Source organism: Mya arenaria, chromosome 5, assembly GCF_026914265.1.
Source record: "Mya arenaria isolate MELC-2E11 chromosome 5, ASM2691426v1".
NCBI classification, from domain to species: Eukaryota; Metazoa; Mollusca; class Bivalvia; order Myida; family Myidae; genus Mya; species Mya arenaria.
In genome coordinates this window covers 65090304-65109301 of record NC_069126.1, presented here as the reverse complement: position 1 = coordinate 65109301, position 18998 = coordinate 65090304, and the positions used below count along the sequence as shown (strand labels likewise).

Here is an 18998-nt window from a genome sequence, read left to right as displayed (position 1 = left end):
GTCTATCTCTGTTGATTTCTCCCAAACCAACAAAATGAAAAGTTCTTTTCGAAAGAATGTCGTCTAATTCTAAGTTTTGTTTACAGTACTTGTAAAGTTCATTGGCGTTATTTATTTGTGCATGTCTTTCTACAATAGCCCTGTCTACAGCTTTATTTAAAACGCCAATTTCTGCATCACAATCACCTTTACCATGTTCTGATCCAAAAAAGTTTCTGTTGATTTTTGTATCATTTGAGTGGGCAATGTCAGCTAGTGGTCCTTTGGATTTGTATTGTGCACTGCACCCATCACTGAATATCACTTTTCTGTTGGGCTTGTAGCCTAGAGTATTTTCTAGTTCATGGTCAACAACCTGTGCGAAATGGTTAACCGCATGATAATCATGCCCGTTGTCCTCAGATATGACTATACTCGAATGTCTGACGAGACCAATGTCTGATTTGTAATATGTCACTATGGGATGTAATGTTAATTGACTGGCGGTATAAAAGGCAGACTTTACCTCATCTTGGTACTTCACCTCCCTGTTTTTAGCAAAATCCATCACTTGCAATATATCCCTGTTTGGAAGTTCCTGTTTAATCTTATTAAATTGATTTGATTGCCAAATTGCTGTGTGCAGATGTTGAAAGATGTTTGTACCTTGAGCTGGCTTCAGTATGTCATGTTCCAGAAACTCCTTCAGACATTCTTGTTTTGTTCCTTTTTTTGTAACAACCACACGCTTACTTTTTCCCATGTCATTTTTCTCATACACCCATCTGCACCATGTTAATGTTTTTTCCTCAGGGACGCTTTTGTAGTACTCAGACAGTTTGCTCATATGACTATTGCAGTCCTTGCAAATACCATTGATACATGCAGGATCATGAAATTGTTGACCATCACGTTTTGGACACAAGACAATATTTGGAATATCCATTTCATTGGTACTCTTCATCTTTTCTGGATCTGCCATGGCCTTAGTAAGGGAAAGCATCTTGTATCTTACATTAATACAGTAGACACAGCAGCAATACTCCTGGAATGAAATCTTTAAAAGACGGACATTTCTTTTTCGCAGGGCAGCAAACTTTCCCAGACTCACTGCTTTGGTAGGATTTTCAAAATTGTATTTCGAGTGAGCTGCCTTTAGCGACACTTGCATAGTGTACCCATTACCATCTTTGGTTGCATATCGTTTATGCGGCAGTATGCGTGATATATCTTCTCTCATGTAAAACTTCCGGATCCCCAAAACATCTACTCTACTTTTGCGTTTCAAAAACAAACTTCTCTTAACAAGCCGTGTTGCTGCCTTACATGAGCTATTGTTTCGCCGATTCTTATCTACCTTTCTCTTTTTCACAGAAAGGGCTTCTTTAAGGTCATCTAACGCCTTCTTTTTCCTTGGACTTGCTCTTTGTTTTAGGTTTGAAATGACTTTTGCAAATTTTCCAGGTGAGTTTGGCAACTTTCTTCGTACTTTACTTGTTATATTCCATTCCGTTCTCTTTGAAGTAAAAGGGTTGACTGGGCTAGTGACTGAACTTGCAGGCTGTATGTGAGAAGCTCTCTCTCTCTTCAAAGCCTCTCTCTTCAAACCTTTCCTCTCTCTGTCCCTTTTTCTTATCCACATTTTCTTTTGGTACGACTGCATGAGTCTTTCTTTCCTTTTCATTTCTCGATTGTAAGACCTTTTTGACTCAATACTGTGTCTTGTTGCAACAACTGATTTTTTTACTGACCTTGGCGGAGTTTTGATAGAGCCATTGGCCTCCATTTTCTTTTTATCTAACCACTTTTGTTGTCTTTCACGCTGAAGTAGCAGTTCATGCTGTTTTTGTAGCTTTGCAGCTTCAGATGGATTTTTCTTTTGCAATTCTTTCTTCTGTTTTTCTCTCCTCTCCTTCATTCGCAATTTCTGCTTGTCCAAATACGCTTTGTATCTGTCAGGATCATCTTCCTTAAGTTTATTTCGAAAAGTCGTTGATCTATTCATTTTCTAGCAGGTGGATCTGAAATTAAGAACAAAGCTTGGGTAATTTTAGTCAACCCTTGGGAACCATGGGCTGTTTTATCTTATACATGTGTATCTACTCCTGGTATAGGGCACCATTCCCAATGGCAAAATAGTGTTTCTATAGCCACTGAACTACACAAGCACTGATAATTTCTGTGAGATTTATGAAAACCTGATGACGTTACCATAAATGATGTAAACATTTTAGCGCCAAATACATATAGGGCAGAAGGACAGCAGAAATACAAATTTCTTCCATAACAATGCCTTGCGGTGATACAAATTGGATCTTACACGAGTTGTCGTTTGAGATAAGCCTTTGGGAGCTAAGTAACATTTTAGTCTAGACGCGTTTAAGAACAGCTTATCTTATAAGACAACGAGTGTAAGATTATTTTTATCACATATTGAAGAGTATGAATGATACTTAAACTAGTTAACTGTTAGCAGAATAAGCTGAAAGTAACGTCGTGTATTGTGACGTCATTTGGTACAATATAGCATGATTAAGCTAATTGGCGTCATTTCTTGTCTTGTAAACATGTGTGTAAGATAAGAAAATTCTTGAAGGTTTAATTAACCCGGAAACAACAAATACTATGTGATAACAAGAGCAACACAGAGCGAGTGCCAACGCTCGTCTTTTTTTAAAAGGGGCATTTAACTCCGTAATAATAAAGCCAGAGTTATGTGACTTTGTATAGATATGTGTTCCATTTCCTAGGAATATATCTATCAAGTTCCATTTGAGTTATGAGGTAAGGTTAAAGTTTTTTTGGCCGACAACGCCAAGGCTATCACAATGACTCGATGGATAGAAATATATTTTATCCAACTCGATCAATAAATTAAATCCTCAACATACATTCATTTAATATCCTCTATATGTGAATTTGCTTGGAAACTGCACGAGCGTACAGCTTGTTGCACCAGTTGTCTGTCAGTTCAGGGTGTCACAGCTTTGAAATCACACAATTAACTTTACAAAAGCATTTCAGAGGTAGTGCCAATGCTCGTCGGGTTTTTTAAGTTCGACAAGGGAATAACTTAGTAATTATTAAAGCCAGAGTTATGTGACTTTGTATAGATATACGTGTTTTGCTCCTAGGAATATAGTGTACACCAAGTTTCATTTGAAAATGTTGAACGGTTTTTATACGCCCATCTTACAATGGCCGTATTATGGGAACACCCATGGCGGGCGGGCGGGCGAGCGGCTTCACAATGTTGTCCGCTCTCTAACTTGAACATTTCTCATCCAATTTCCACCAAACTTCATAAAAGTGTTTGTTGGTGAAATATCTAGGTCAAGTTCGATAACCAGCCAAATCGCTTTAGGCACTCCAGAGTTATGGCCCCCTGAATTTGTCAAAATTGGCCATTTTAGCTTTGTCCGCTCTCTAACTTGATCATTTCTCATCCAATTTCCACCAAACGTCATGAAAGTGTTTGTTGGTGAAATATCTCGGTCAAGTTCAATAACCAGCCAAATCGCTTTAGGCACTCCAGAGTTATGGCCCCCTGAATTTGTCAAAATTGTCCATTTTAGCTTTGTCCGCTCTCTAACTTGAACATTTCTCATCTGCACAATCAACAATGCTAGATTTGTTCTTTGTTTATTGTGACAAAGTCGCGTGTCATGTTAGAATTCTCTATTTACTCTAATCATTTTTCAAAGGAGTCAAGTAACAACATCTTAATTCAAATTCTTTACACAAAATTAATTAATGTTCTGTTATAATAAAATATATTATAACTCTTCTCCTGATTAAATGTACACATGGTCAACACGATTTTGCTAAAAGTATTTAATTATAATTCTTACAGCACATTTAAATAAGCTGTGTAAACAGGTTCTTCACTGCACAATAATAAATACATTTTTTGTTTATTTTTTAAATTCTTTTAACCAAGTTTCTTTATTCAATAAATGAGAGTCTAAAGTAGCATGGCGTTGACATCATGACTTCTGTCAATACATGACGATAGCACCACAACAGTTGTCAAAACATGACGAACGCATCAGGAAATTCTGTCTATGCATTACGTTAGCAACACTGCAGTTGTCAAATAATGACGATCGCAACAATAATCGGTGTCAAAGAATGACGTTCGCAACAATTGAATCCGTCAATATTGAATGTTAGCAACAACATTTTCCGTCAATATATGACATACGAAACAGCCGGAGAACGAAACTCGAAAATGTTACCACCATCAACATCGCGGACAACAAGGTCGTCGATTTAATGTCGACAAATGACCTTTAATAAGTGATATTAACCTGTATACGATTTGAAACGCTATAAATCTAGCCCTTGGTTGCTAACGCCAATAGTTGCAATCATCATATTTTGTTGACAGACACGAAAAAAACGCAAAAAAAAGCCTGACCTAAACATCAACTGCCACAGCTTCCGCCATATTGTGTCATTCGGAAACAATTGGTTCAGACCGTTGTATCTTTTAAGAGAGTGTGTAAGGGGAAGCAATCGCGTAAAAGGAGCAAAGGATGCGAACGTCAATTTCTAAAATTGACGGAAAAGACTTTCGCAACATTGTTAAAACAGTTTAACAACTAAATACCCAATTAAGCGTAAAACTGATCATTCTCACAGGGTAATAATGTTATTAACCACTGAATTACTCTCTTTTTAGCATTATGCTGTACACATTTAAAATGTTTACCATACTTTCGCGAACGTCTTTTTTTTGACAGACGCACAATCCACGTAGAGTATTTTTTAAATCCTTTTATTTTTAATCCTTTAGACGGCACATATGAAATCAAGATGTTTTATAGTTTGCCAATATATCCATAGACTTTAAAAGTCTCGATGTTCAAGGAAAAAAGTAGTTGTAAGTTAGGTTCAGGCCTATCTATACTTACCTATATGGGAAAACGGGTACATGTGTCTGTCAAAAATATCTTCTTGCCTTCTTTAAAACATCCGTTTTTTCGATTATAGGTAAAATAATCTCATGGAAATTAAATTTCTATAAATTTTATTAATGATTCTTTAATTGTATAAATAACATTTACATTCACTTGTTGTCATAGTTAGATCTAGTCCCACTTTTCAAAATTTGACGGAACTTTTATGTTATTAAATGGAATAAGTCATATAGTAAACGATAACCTGTCGAGAATGAATAGGGAAGTTACAGTAACTATGCAAAAACTTTATATTGTACGGGCTTGTTCTCAAAGTGTCAACACCTACAGAAAAGAATAAAGAACATGGAAAAGTGCAAAAAATCATGACCATTATTGCATCAGTTTGTAGTATTGGTATGTTAAACAGGTCTAAAGGCAGTGCGAATTTTTCACACCTTATTGTACAACTGACAAAAATATTTTGACAGTGCCCAACTTTGCTTTTTTATATGCATGTTTAATTATTGTTTTATTTAAATTAATATTGAATAATTTTAATAATTTAAATCGTACAATATTTTTTTTTAAATTATAAACATCTTGGAATATACCATATCCTGATCTTCAACTGCCGTTTTAACCCGTATATACTCAATCGATATGATGCGAGTAACTTCCCTTTCTACATAAATCTAAACAAACTCTCAGCCTGAAATCAACCTCAGAAAAAAGTTCAAAAGCTTGTTACTGGGTATTATACGCAGGCATTTTTTTTACATCGAAATCTGAGGGGAAAAAAATGTGTCTACAGGGCTTTTTCACCTTCTTTGCTAGGGGCCGAAATAAGGCTACTTCACAATTGGGAAAAATGGCATATATTCCCAATTTCCAGATATTTTTTTCACAATTCCCAGATTTTTTTCCCAAAAAGGAAGATCTTACTTCAAATTTACAATAAAAATTTATTCTAATTGGGCAAATTATTCTTTTTATCTTTTAAGTTAACACCAGAAAAATGCTGTATAATTTAAATGTTATTTGAGCACAAATTAGTCCATATATTGTTATCAATTTTTTCCCTCGATTTAGAATCAATTCCATGTAGATTAAAACTGATCTCTCTCCCTCTCTTGTCATTGCGTCATGATAAAAAAGCGAAGTCAAAGACATGATTTCTCCCCCAATAAGATCTACATGGTATCAATTGGAAGTCCATACATTTTAGACCTTTCAAGCTTGACCCTGTGGAGTGTTTGTACACATTTCATATTAAAAAGGTCATAATTGAGAAAAAAAATCAGCTAGAAGTAGACTCACATGTAAGATATGAGCCTGTTTTTTGTTATATGAGTTCCATGTTTCATATGGATACCTTGACCAGCGTTTAAAAGGTGTCTTCAATCTTGTATGTAGAATTTCCCATTTTAAGATGTTAACGCATTTCATTTTCCTAATTTGCAGAATTTCATGCGTTTAAATTTCACAAAATGAAAAGGCTAGGCCTCTTCACAATTTTTAGTGAAAAAGCCCTGGTCTGATACCCAGTCATTTACGGTATCTGTTTATTTAATATACTAAATATAAGACTTTAAAGGGACTGTGTCACAGATTGGCACCAAAAAAGTTTTTTTCTGTAACGAATCTCAGGACAATTATCTAAAAAATAAAATTGTGTCGGAGACCGGGTTCGAACCCGCATCGCCAAAATTGAAGACCAGCGTCTTACTAACTGAGCTACAAAGGCTAACACAAATCGGGTGACATAATTAAGCTATACACCTACCTCGGTAATATCACGTGATACCACCGACTAGCAAATCATGCATAAAGACTGAATTCTACCTGGTAGACATATCCAGTAATCTTTTTAGCTCACCTGTCACATAGTGACAAGGTGAGCTTTTGTGATCACAATTTGTCTGGCGTCCGTCGTCCGTCCGTAAACTTTTACTTTAAACGACATCTCCTCATAAACCGCTTAGCCAATTTCATCCAAACTTCACAGGAATGTTCCTTGGGTGGTCCCCTTTGAAAATTGTTCAAAGAATTGAATTCCATGCAGAACTCTGGTTGCCATGGCAATGGAAAGGAAAAACTTTAAAAATCTTCTTCTCCCAAACCACAAGGCTTAGGCTGTTGATATATGGTAGGTAGGATCACCAAATGGTCCTCTACCAAGATTGTTCAAATTATGGCCCTTGGGTCAAAATTGGCCCCGCCCCTGGGGGTCATGGGTTTTCTCTATATGTTTATAGTGAAAACTTAAAAAATCTTCTCCTCTGAACCTACTTGGCCTAGAGCTTAGATATTTGTCATGATTCATCGTCTAGTGGACCCCTACAAAGTTTGTTCAAATTATGGCCCTGGGGTCAAAATTGGCCCCGCCCCGGGGGGTCATGGGTATGCTCTATATGTTTGTAGTTAAAACTTCAAAAATCTTCTTCTCTGAACTTACTTGGACTAGAGCTTAGATATTTGGCATGATTCATCGTCTAGTGGACCTTTACAAAGATTGTTCAAATTATGGCCTTGGGGTCAAAATTGGCTCCGCCCCGGGGGGTCATGGGTTTTCTCTATATGTTTGTAGTGAAAACTTCAAAAATCTTCTCCTTTGAACTTACTTGGACTAGAGCTTAGATATTTGGCATGATTCATCGTCTAGTGGACCTCTATAAAGATTGTTCAAATTATGGCCTTGGGGTCAAAATTGGCCCCGCCCCGGGGGGTCATGGGTATACTTGATATGTTTATAGTTAAAACTTCAAAAATCTTCTCCTCTTAACTTACTTGGACTAGAGCTTAGATATTTGGCATGATTCATCGTCTAGTGGACCTCTACAAAGATTGTTCAAATTATGGCCTTGGGGTCAAAATTGGCCCCGCCCCTGGGTGGTCATGGGTTTTCTCTATATGTTTATATTAAAAAAATCTCCTCTGAACTTACGTTGCTTAGAGCTTAGATATTTGGCTTGATTCATCGTCTAGTGGACCTCTACAAAGATTGTTCAAATTATGGCCTTGGGGTCAAAATTGGCCTCGCCCAGGGGGGTTAGGGTATTCTCTATATGTTTATAGTTAAAACTTCAAAAATCTTCTCCTCTGAACTTACCTGGACTAGAGCTTAGATATTTGGCATGATTCATCGTCTAGTGGACCTCTACAAAGTTTGTTCAAATTATGGCCCTGGGGTCAAAATTGGCCACACCCCGGGGCTGATGGGTTTTCTCTATATGCGTTATAGTGAAAACTTAAAAAATCTTCTCCGAACTCAAAAAGACAAGTAACGTCTTAATTTAAACTGGATAACATATTTAGTACACATACCAATTTTCAATATGGGCCACATACAACAATTAATAACAAATATACATATATAGATACAAACGTAAAATCAAGTAGTGACAAGAGCTTAGATATTTGGCATGATATATCATCTAGTTGACTTGTACCAATATTGTTCAATCTTTGGCCCTGGGGTCAAAAAATGACCCCACCCGGGCGGTCATGGGTTTCCTTATATATGTATATGATGAAAACTTATAAAATCTTCTTCTCCGAAACCAAAAGGCGAAGGCCTTAGATATTTGGTATGAAGCATTGTTTATCGGACCACTATTAAGATTGTTCAAACTTTAGCCCTAGGGTCAAAATTGGCCACGGCCCGTGTTCATAGGCTTAGGTTTTCAATATTTTTATATAGTCTTATATAATAAAACTTTAAAAATCCTCTTCTCCAAAATATAAGACCTAGAGCTTTCATATTTGGTATATAGTGTTACCTAGAGGACCGACACCAAAGGTATTCAAATTATTGTCCCGGGGTCAAATTGGCCTTGCTCAGGGGTCATTTGTTTTTACATTGTCTTGTCACTTAAACATCTTATCCTCTGAAAGTAAAGGTCAGAATGACTCCATACTTGATATGTAGCATCCTTACATGGTCCTCTCTCAACTTTGTTCAAATGGTTTTGTTTGGCCCCTTTTAGGGGTCACCAGAGCAAAAAATAGAAAACCTTTGAACAACTTGATCTTATTAACTGCTTGATGGATCTTCAAGTCTGAAGCATCCTAGCATGGGCCTCTGTCAGGTCTTTTCAAATAATTTTGTTTGGCCCCTTTTAAGGGCCACCAGAGCTAAAATTAGTAAAAAAAAACTTAACATTTTCTTCGCATGAACCCCTTGATAGATCTTCAGCAAATTTGGTTTGAAGTGTCCTTGCATGGACCTCTCTTAAATTTGTTCACATAATTTTGTTTGGCCCAGTTGCCATGGCAACCTAAAGGAAAATGTCAACAATTGGTTATAATCATCTTCTTCTCCTAAACCGCTTTGACAATTTTGATGAAACTTCATAGGAATGATCCTTGGTTGGTGCTTTTTCAAAATTGTTCAAAGAAATTAATTCCATGTAGAACTCTGGTTGACATGGCAACCTAAAGGAAAAGTGTCAACAATTGGTTACAATCATCTTCTTCTCCTAAACCGCTTGGACAATTTTGATGAAACTTCATAGGAATGATCATTGGTTGGTGCTTTTTCAAAATTGTTCAAAAAAAATAATTCCATGCAGAACTCTGGTTGCCATGGCAACCTGAAGGAAAATATAGGCTGTCGTGTCCGCGCTGTGACTTACTCTTATATGGACAGATTTTAAAATGACTTGCCATATGTTTTCGACATACCAAGACAACGTGTCGTGTGCAAGACCCATGTCCCTACCTCTAAGGTGAAAGATACACTAAGTGTTTATTCACAATGGAATGCTGAATATGAGGACATAAAGAGTGTTGGCTCTCATTTAGTATGATTGGGGTTTTTTCTATGCTCAGAGGCAATTTGATATAACTTGCAGTATGTATTTGACACATAAAGGCAAGATCAACTTTTTATGTACTTGTTCATAGATCAATGTCACATTGGGGGGCATTTGTCACATACTTTGACAGCTCTTGTTCAATATTCTTTGAGAAACAAGCTATATTAATAACAAAGGTTAAACTCTTTTAGTCAGGTGAGCGATTTAGGGCCATCATGGCCCTCTTGTTTAATGGAAAAATAGGAAATAACTGCTAAACTTTAATAAATTGTAAACAGTAAGTTTCAATGCATTGTACACATTGATGCCAAGTTTGTCAGTTTTCCAATTTTCTTTTTTTTTCGCTATTTTATCATAAGTGAGACAGCCCCTTTAATAAGAGAAATTTTATTTAATTTTTGAGCATTTACGAAAAATTTAAATCTTAAAATTTACGACAGTCAATTCATACTCGAAATCAGGCAGACACTGAATACCAATGATATTTTGATTCATTTTTGATAGAAACTTGTGTTTGTATACATGTGAATGTGGTTGCGAAACAAGCATGACACCAGTGTTCACAAATATGTACACAATGATCAGTGGTTTTATAAGTCAATTTAGGAAAACCTTGTAGCTATTCATAGATATGGAAATAAGGTTCACACGCATGCGTAATACGCTGCACGTGCTGATCCCCCATGTGCAAGTTTTTGTACAAAATGAAAAATAAACATTAAATAATAATAATTACGTTATTTACGTGTCTCCGTAAGAACTTTTGATTGCCTAGTTACCATAAAGTTGAACTGCAGTACCTTCTTTATGAAGATCTAAAGAAAGTATGCAAAAAGGCGATTTGTCAGAAACTACTTTCCGTCAGAAACTGCTTCTTAACAGTAGATTAAAAAAAAATTATCGGTAATATTTCTTGTTTTTATGATATTTTATAGACGCAATATGCTTTAACCCCAAATCCCCGATTGGAATAACCACCCACTTTTGGTACAAACAATTTGTACGTGAAGGGTTTGCCATATCACAAACCGTAAAAAATCTGTCAAAATCCGTAAAAAATTAATTGGACTAGGGTAGGGGGGTGGTGTTGGATCTTTTCCGGAGTATAACTTGTAAAGTCTTTGAGGAATTGACTTTAATCTTAATATACAGATATATCTCATTGAGAAAAAGTGCTGTGCACTGAAACCATGACCTTGAGTGCAGTATTTTTTAGCTTACCTTAGCCGTAGGCTGTGGGTGATCTATTAGGATTGAGGAATGTCTGTTGTCTGTTGTCTGTCGTCTGTCCACACTCTAGTGGTCACATTTATGCCTCAATTGTCACGAAACTTGGTCAGGATGTTTGTCCCAGTAGTTATTCGGACGAGTTTGAATATGTGTCATTTGGGGTGGAAAACTGACCCAAAAAAAGAAAAATCTTGATAACACTCTGGAGGCAACTTTTTCAGTCCAAATATCCTGGAAATATGTCGGAAAGATTAATTCGATGATTTCTAGCTCAAGTTAGAATATGGGTCATCTGGGGTCAAAAACTAGGTCACAGAGCCCAAACATGGAAAAACCTTGTTAATACTCTAGAGGTAACATTTTCAGCCCAAATATCCTGGAAATTTGGCGGAAAGGTTGTTTCAGTGATTTCTAGCTCAAGTTCAAATATAGCAAATTTGCTGTAGTTTAACCCAAAAGTTTTTGTGCTTTAATTATAGAAATTACCTAAAATTGCTCTTGTCCTATCAATAACAATTTAACCATTTGTCCAATCATCACAGAATTTGGTGAGACTGTGAATGGGCATTATATATCAGTGAAGCAAAATCCCTGTTATTGCCCTTTAATTTATCAACTAGTCTATAGCACAAAGTTTTACTCAGGTGAGTGATATAGGGCCATCTTGGCCCTCTTGCTGAGTTATTGCCCTTTGTTTATTTTCATACTTATTTTTTGTCCAGAGCATAACTTCTGTAATGTATTGACTTCTAACTTCATATACAGACATATCTCATTGAGGAGAAGTTCATTGAGGCACAGGAACTATTGGTGCAGTATTGTTTAAGTTATTGCCCTTTATTAATTTTCATTTATTGTTTGTTTGGAGCACAAGTCTTTGAGGCATTGACTTCAAACTTCATATACAGAAATATCTTATTTAGGAGAAGTGCAGTACACATTTAGAACCACAACACTAGGTGAATTACTTTTTTGAGTTATTGCCCTTTGTTAATTTTTATACTTGTTTTTGTTTGGAGTATGACTTAAAGAATTTTTGAGATATTGACTTCAAACAATATATTCCGATATCTCATTGAGGAGAAGTGCAGTGCACTGAAACCATAACTCGACCAGAAAAATAAAATAAAAGTACCCAAAGGGCATTAATTTTTATTTATTTTTATTTTAGCTGAGAATATTGTTTAATAAAGTGTGTTTCATGTTTTCATTATATTCAGTTACTTCATAGATACTTGAACAGCTGTTTTTTTTTTTGCTACACTTAAGAAACATAATTATTATGTACAAGTTTCATTTATTTCTACAGATATTTGACTTGAAATATGTTGACCTGAGTGTCCCTCCAACCTATAAATTTTGCATAAGCAGAGTAATTTGATACCAGAACATTAGATTTGGAAGCCTTTAGATACATGTAGATGATTTAAATGGGTTATTCAGGAAATAACAAAAAAGCAATAGGATGGGTTCACAGTAGGCTGCTAATCCAGAGTTTAATATATTAGAAACTTTAACCTGCTAAACTTTGAGTATATATTTTATGTGTGCAAACTTCTGATTTATGGATACATTTGCATCTACATCTGATGATTCGGCACCTACTAAGGTACTGAGGACACACATACTGTTATCGTTAAGACAGAAATTATTGTGAATTTCTGTTAGTTTTAAAGACTAGACATTTTGAGAAAACTTGTGTTGTCACAGACCTATAAACCATGGATTGGCAATTGCCCGATATCGGTGAAACAATAAGAAATAATAATTTACCCACAATCCTTAGCGCGGGCTAGGCAAATATCGGAAAATTCCGCCGAAACTCCGATCGGAGATTAACCGCGATCTTCGGTTATTTCCACCAGCTCTGCTGATAATTATTTTGTAACACCAACATGTCACATGTAATATGTTTGAAGTTTGTCGTTATTGTATTTTCTCTTATTATAGAAGTATTAATCAGGACCTAATATGTATCTGATTAAATTAATATTAAATTAGGATAATTGATGTATCGATCATTATATAGAGATCAAATAGTAATCCTTTTAAAACCAGTTTGTCTTCAAACGGAGATTCCTATAATCAACCTCACAGTCATGCCTTGTTCGTAATAGATTTAGTTTTAATTAATAACTGATTTTAATCAGATTAAGTCCATTGGACAATTATGAACTCAAATGTACTACGCATTTGAGTAAATTTCAATTCATGTTTTCCTACATGTATATATTCGGCCGATGTCGGACGTCTCGAAAATGACCACACAGTAAGATCTCGGAATGAAATTGCGCTGCACGCGTGAGTTTGAGCTATTCGCATTAACACAGACGAGAGTTGCCAATCCATGGTTTATAGGTCCATGGTGTTGTGAAATATGCCATTTTGAGAAAAAATAATTGTTTTACATAAAAAAAGGAAATTTTACAGTTTAAAGAACAAGCATTCTGTCTCCTGCCAATGAGGGAATTATTTATATATATTTGTTTCTTTTCCCTCTCAAAATATCTGAACTGTCTGAAATATCAATCTGTGTGAGTATAAATACACAGACATCGCGAAAACCGTTGGTCCGACGGTCCTGACTGGTAAATTTCGACTCGGTCTGACTAAATTTGTGATGGGGTCGGTCCGACTGACTGACAGTATTCACGGCCAGGTGTAAACAAAATAATGAAGCTTTAATCTTTATCAATAATCAAACATCGCTTAAAAGTAAGAATAATTTATTTTGTTTAACAGAAAATTGTGTTTTTTTCAATGAAATTATCAAATAACTATTTGTTTTTGAATCCGATGTCGTTTTCCGATAGTGTAAATGTCGGAATGCATACCACATTAAATCAAACACCATGCAGCATTTGCCTCCCTTTGCAATACATTACCAAATAATGTTTACTACTGTGTATATATCGCGCAATGTTTTGAAACGCTAAAATGATAAACTTTTGTCATAAACATTGGAATGTTTTAAATGATAGTTCCAAATGTTCCAAACAATAATCTTATCCTTTGGAACACGCTATTTGATTAGGAAAACGGTACCGGTACGGTCCAAAGAATACAAATTGCCAGAAAATCGCCCAATGGGAATTTTCGTTACGATTAAGTGCGAGTGTCTGTCAAAATATGGCAACCTGAAATAAAGCTAGTTTAATAATATTTTGTCAAATAAAGCTCTGTGAACTGTTATTTGTGTTCAAGATTAACTGGTTAATATTATCTTAATACATTTTTATTTCTTGTAAATGTAAAACTAGCAACAAAGGCTTTGATAAAGCAAGTTTTCAAACAAAAATTGTCGGACCAGCAAATTTTCTTTCGGACCAACAAAATATCAGAGGCTGTCGGTCTGAATGACCGAGACTAATTTTCTGAACTTTCGTGATGTCTGAATGCAAATCTATTGCAATGACTCATGAAAGTTAGTATTGCATACTGATCTCTGAATTCAATAATCCCTAAAGCTTTACATCACACAATTTTTAGGATGTTGAATGAACCATTACAGGTAAAAAAAACTAGGGATGGCAACGAGTACCCAGGTACTTGAGTACTTGATCAATCATCCGAGTACCCGAGTATCAAATCACTACTCGAGTACTCGAAAAAAATATTATTTCATTATAAAAGTCACCAAATTCACAATTAACAGACATAAGTATCAGATCTTTCATGTTTCCAAGCCGACAATTTACGGCCCCTCTAATCCCCACTGTGTACTCAATTGACCCTAATAAATTATTTGACAGTTGTTGTGATAGTTACAAACTGTCAACAAAGGGCCCTTATTGGCAAATAGCACTAGTGTCAATTAGGGAAGTTTTGATAGCAGTACAGCTCCTACAGAACTGTTTTGATTACCAATTAGTGTGTTTTCACTAAACAATGGACGTTGACGAGCGTTACGTGCAATGATTCCAGAATGCGCATTTTTTTTTGCAATGATTATCACAATTGATTGGTGGATATCTTAAACATGGAAAAATGAATATTAATGAGGAAAACAACAATATTTTAGTATGAAAAACTGTCATTTTAAATAGTATTTCGTAGAGTAAACAATTAAACAATTTACAATTAATTTTCGTTTAATGTAATTCTGAATGTTGTTCATTATTGAGTGTAGTTTTGATCATCTCGACGCTCGAATATGATTCGAGGTTTACTTTCCATTCATATGGTAGCACATATATACGTATAATATGAAATGAAAACGACATATTATTTAAAATCATGAAACAATATTTGTTTTCTTTTTATTGATTTCTCTGTTAAGTTACATAATGACAGTCTTTAATTAAGAGATAAAATGGCCAATATTATGACCAACGCACAATGTACATGACCGATACATGTATACATGAACTTATCTTTCCCGAAAACCAATTCAAGTTATCCGAGTACTCGATCAGAAGATTGTCCGAGTACTCGAGTACCAATTTTACTACTCGTTGCCATCCCTAAAAAAGTCTTATGAAAAGATTTTTATTTTTTTAACTTTTGATCGGGATTTTCAATAATAAAAGGAGTTTGATGCTGATTATGATAACTATTGAGACAAATGGATGTTCTATTAATATATTGAAAAGAATTGTGTCTAAAATGTGATATTACATCATACATACATGTTTATAATTTTGGGGATCGAATATGAGATATAAACCACAAAGGAGGATTATAGAATCTTGCCAGTGTTTTTTGGCACCCTTTTGTGCATCGGGCCAGGTCCTTAAGATTTGTGAAAATACATGTAGCGACAAAATGCCTGAAATTGTTAATTTACGATACTATATTTCAAACAAGGAAACAAAGGAAAGACATTTTAAGATACAGGATTTGAAGAACTCTAAGAGATTTGGATTGCAATTTTTAAACATAATAGTACTAATATAAGCTGAATAGTACTACCGGTACTATTATAAGCTGGATTGTGAATTTTGAGTTCAATTTTTGTAAGAAATAGTATACTTTTTTAAATTGAAAATAGGGCCAAATTTCGTCCCCATTTTTAGTAAAAAAGAAACTCTTCTCACCCATTATAATATCAGTGTTTATGATATCAGTGTTTTAGCCTTATGGAATGTAACTGCAATGTAGAATTTCACTTGATACAGGAAAAAGCTTGAAAAGAGAGAAAAGGAGATTACCAAAAAGGATGAGGAGCTTGCCAAGAAGGATGAGGAGATTACCAAAAAGGATGAGGAGCTTGCCAAGAAGGATGAGGAGATTGCCAAGAAGGATGAGGAGATTGCCAAGAAGGATGAGGAGCTGGCCAAGAGTGAAAGAAGTAAACTTAACCTATGATCAATTTTTACTTTTTTTTAAATTTTTTTATTTTATTTTCTGATTCACAAGAAAAGGTTGACATTTTATTTGTCATTGCATATGCCTAAATAAAGGAAAATGGTTTCCCCCAATAAATGAATGTAAAATTGATGAATAGTGATGAAAGTTGGTGTGTAGGCGGCTTAAGATTGCTTTTGAGGGAGGTGGGTAAAAGTCAGGTCAGGTTCACTGTTGCTAAAAATAGAAAAATGGTTTCAGCCAAATGAATTAAGTAAGAATTGATGGAGAGTGATGAAAGTTGGTGTGTAGGTAGCTTATGTGAAGAGCTAGCTTGGAATTGCTTTTAAGGTGGATGGGTCATGCTCAATTTACTAAAAAAATGGAACAAGGTTTCGGCCCAATAACTTAAGTTAGAATTGATGGATAGTAATGAAAGATGGTGTGTAGGTGGCCTATGTGAAAAACTAGTTTGGGATTGCTTTTGAGGGGGTGGGAGTCAAGGTCAAGGTCAATATTACTGAAGATAGAAATGGTTTCTGCCCAATAACTTCAGTAAGAATTAATGGACAATGATAAGTTGGTGTGTAGGTTGCTTTTGATGTGGACAGGGTCAATGTCATGGTCGCTGTTACTAAAAATAGAAAAATGTTTTCTGCCAAATGAAGTAAAAAATGATGGATAGTGATGACATGTAGTTTATGTGAAGAGCTAGCTTGAGAATGCTTTTGAGGAGGGTGGGGTCAAGGTCAAGGCCACTGTGTCTTAAAGTACAGCAATGGTTCCCATCCAATAACTTAATTTAATAATTGATTGATGGTAATGCAAATTCGTGTGAAGCACTAGCTAAGATTTGCTTTGGTGGGGGTGGGGGTCAAGGCTTCCGCCCAATAACTTTAATTAGAATTGATGGATAGTAATGAAAGGTGAAGTGTAGGTAGCTTATGTGGAGAGCTAGCTTTGGATTGCCATTGTAGGGGGCCCAGGTCAAGGTCACTATTACTAATATAGGAAAATGGCTTCCGCCCAATAACTGAAGAAGAATTGATGGATATTGATTACAGTTGGTGTTTAGGTAACTTATGTAAAGAGCTAGCCTGAGATTGCTTTTAATGGGGTGGGGTCAAGATCAAGGTCACTGTTACTGAAAATAGAAAAATGGATTTCGCCAAATTACTTTCAGCTGCTACTTTTTGCTAACTCAATACAAAGAATTTATTTGCTCATGATATTTAAAACCTGGTTTCATCTCATTGCGGTGAATCTAGTTTTTCTAATATCAGTATAAAGACTACATTCGAGAACAAAATGATTCTCATCTTCAAGTACATTGCACAAATGACATTTTTTCTGTATACATGTTGAAAACTGGCTTATCTGAAATTAACAGAAGTCCATGAATGTTAATTGTTGTAATTGTGTGTGATTTTCTTTCTCAGAAACTCTGTATCTTAGATTAAGTTGCTTTTTTCTGTTTCAGAGAACAAGAAGTTATGTGAGCAGAATGAATTGCTCAGAAAAAAAATAATTACGAAGGTATTTGTAAACATTAAATGTGTTTAAGTAAGGATTGCAGTGATTTTTAGCTAGACTATTCGAAGAATAAGGAGGGTTTATACTACTCGCCCCAGCGTCGGCGTCTGATTAAAGTTTTTGGGAAAGTTGGGATTTTCACTTAAAAGTCCAATGCCCTTCATTCAATTGACTTAATAATTCACACAGTTGTTCAGGGCCATCACATGATGAGGTTAGATAACTCCATATTATTCTTTACACAGATTATGGCCTCTGATTGACTATTTATGGAACTTAGGTTAAAGTTTTAGGGCAGGTTGGGATATTTATTAATAACTTCTGTACCCTTCATTCAATTGACTAAATACTTATCATAATTGTTCAAGACCATCACCCAATGAGGTTACATAACTTCATATTATCCTTAATATAAGTTATGGCCCCTGATTGACTTAGGTTAAAGTTCTAGGCAAGTTAAAGTTCAGGGCAATTTGGGATTTTAATAAAAAAACTTATATACCTTTCATTCAATGCACTTAATAAAATTCAAATTTATTTATAACCATCTTACAACAAGAAACATAACTCCATTTTAAGCCTAAATACAAATTATGGCCCTTGATTTTTTTTTTTTTTAATTTCATTTGAAAGGCACATTTTTATATTCTTAACCACATTTTCATAAAGGGAAAACAAGTTTTTTGAATGTTTTGCGTCATTGTTCAGGCGGGCTGGTGGGAGGGCAGCATCAAAGTCACCTTATGTATCGAATAATTTTAGTTAGGTTTGACTTAAGAGACCAAACTTTGTTATATTACATCGTTATTGTATTCACTTCTAAGTCAAAGCGGCGCAGTTGAGCAGGCTGTCTTAGGACGGCTCTTGTTTTCCATGCAATTTACGGTACTGCCTTTGAAAGCTGTTTTCCCATTCAAGAAAGTGTCCCTTTTTGCCCAAATGATTTCTTACTGGTATGTGTTTTACACCATTTCTGTGAAGGAAAACAAAAACAACGTTTTTTTTTGAAAGAGCAAACAACACCAGAAAATAGTACTAAGTTTTGATTCAGAATGTCATATTCAACTCTGGTGGATTTTTGAAGATACAATATTGGAGTTAGCCTGTGGTCAGTCAGTCGGCTTGTTTGTCGGTCTATTGCAATTGGATGGATTTTACTAAAACTTCATAAGATGGTTAAGTACAATAATAGCAAGTGCAGTGTACAAGAACCATAACTCTATTTCAGCTATTTACAGAGTAATTGCCC

At 35.3% G+C, this 18998-nt stretch overlaps 1 protein-coding gene across 4 annotated transcripts in view; it reads left to right on the top strand.

Annotated features, from left to right (window-relative positions):
• LOC128234100 (uncharacterized) overlaps positions 1-18998 on the top strand; it is a 48243-nt gene that overhangs the window by 16686 nt on the left and 12559 nt on the right. For all 4 annotated transcript variants that reach the window (XM_052948102.1, XM_052948103.1, XM_052948104.1 and 1 more), the window contains exons 3-4: positions 16048-16220; positions 17697-17752. In XM_052948102.1, coding sequence (XP_052804062.1) covers positions 16048-16220; positions 17697-17752 — 229 coding nt within the window. The remainder of the gene's footprint in view (positions 1-16047; positions 16221-17696; positions 17753-18998) is intronic.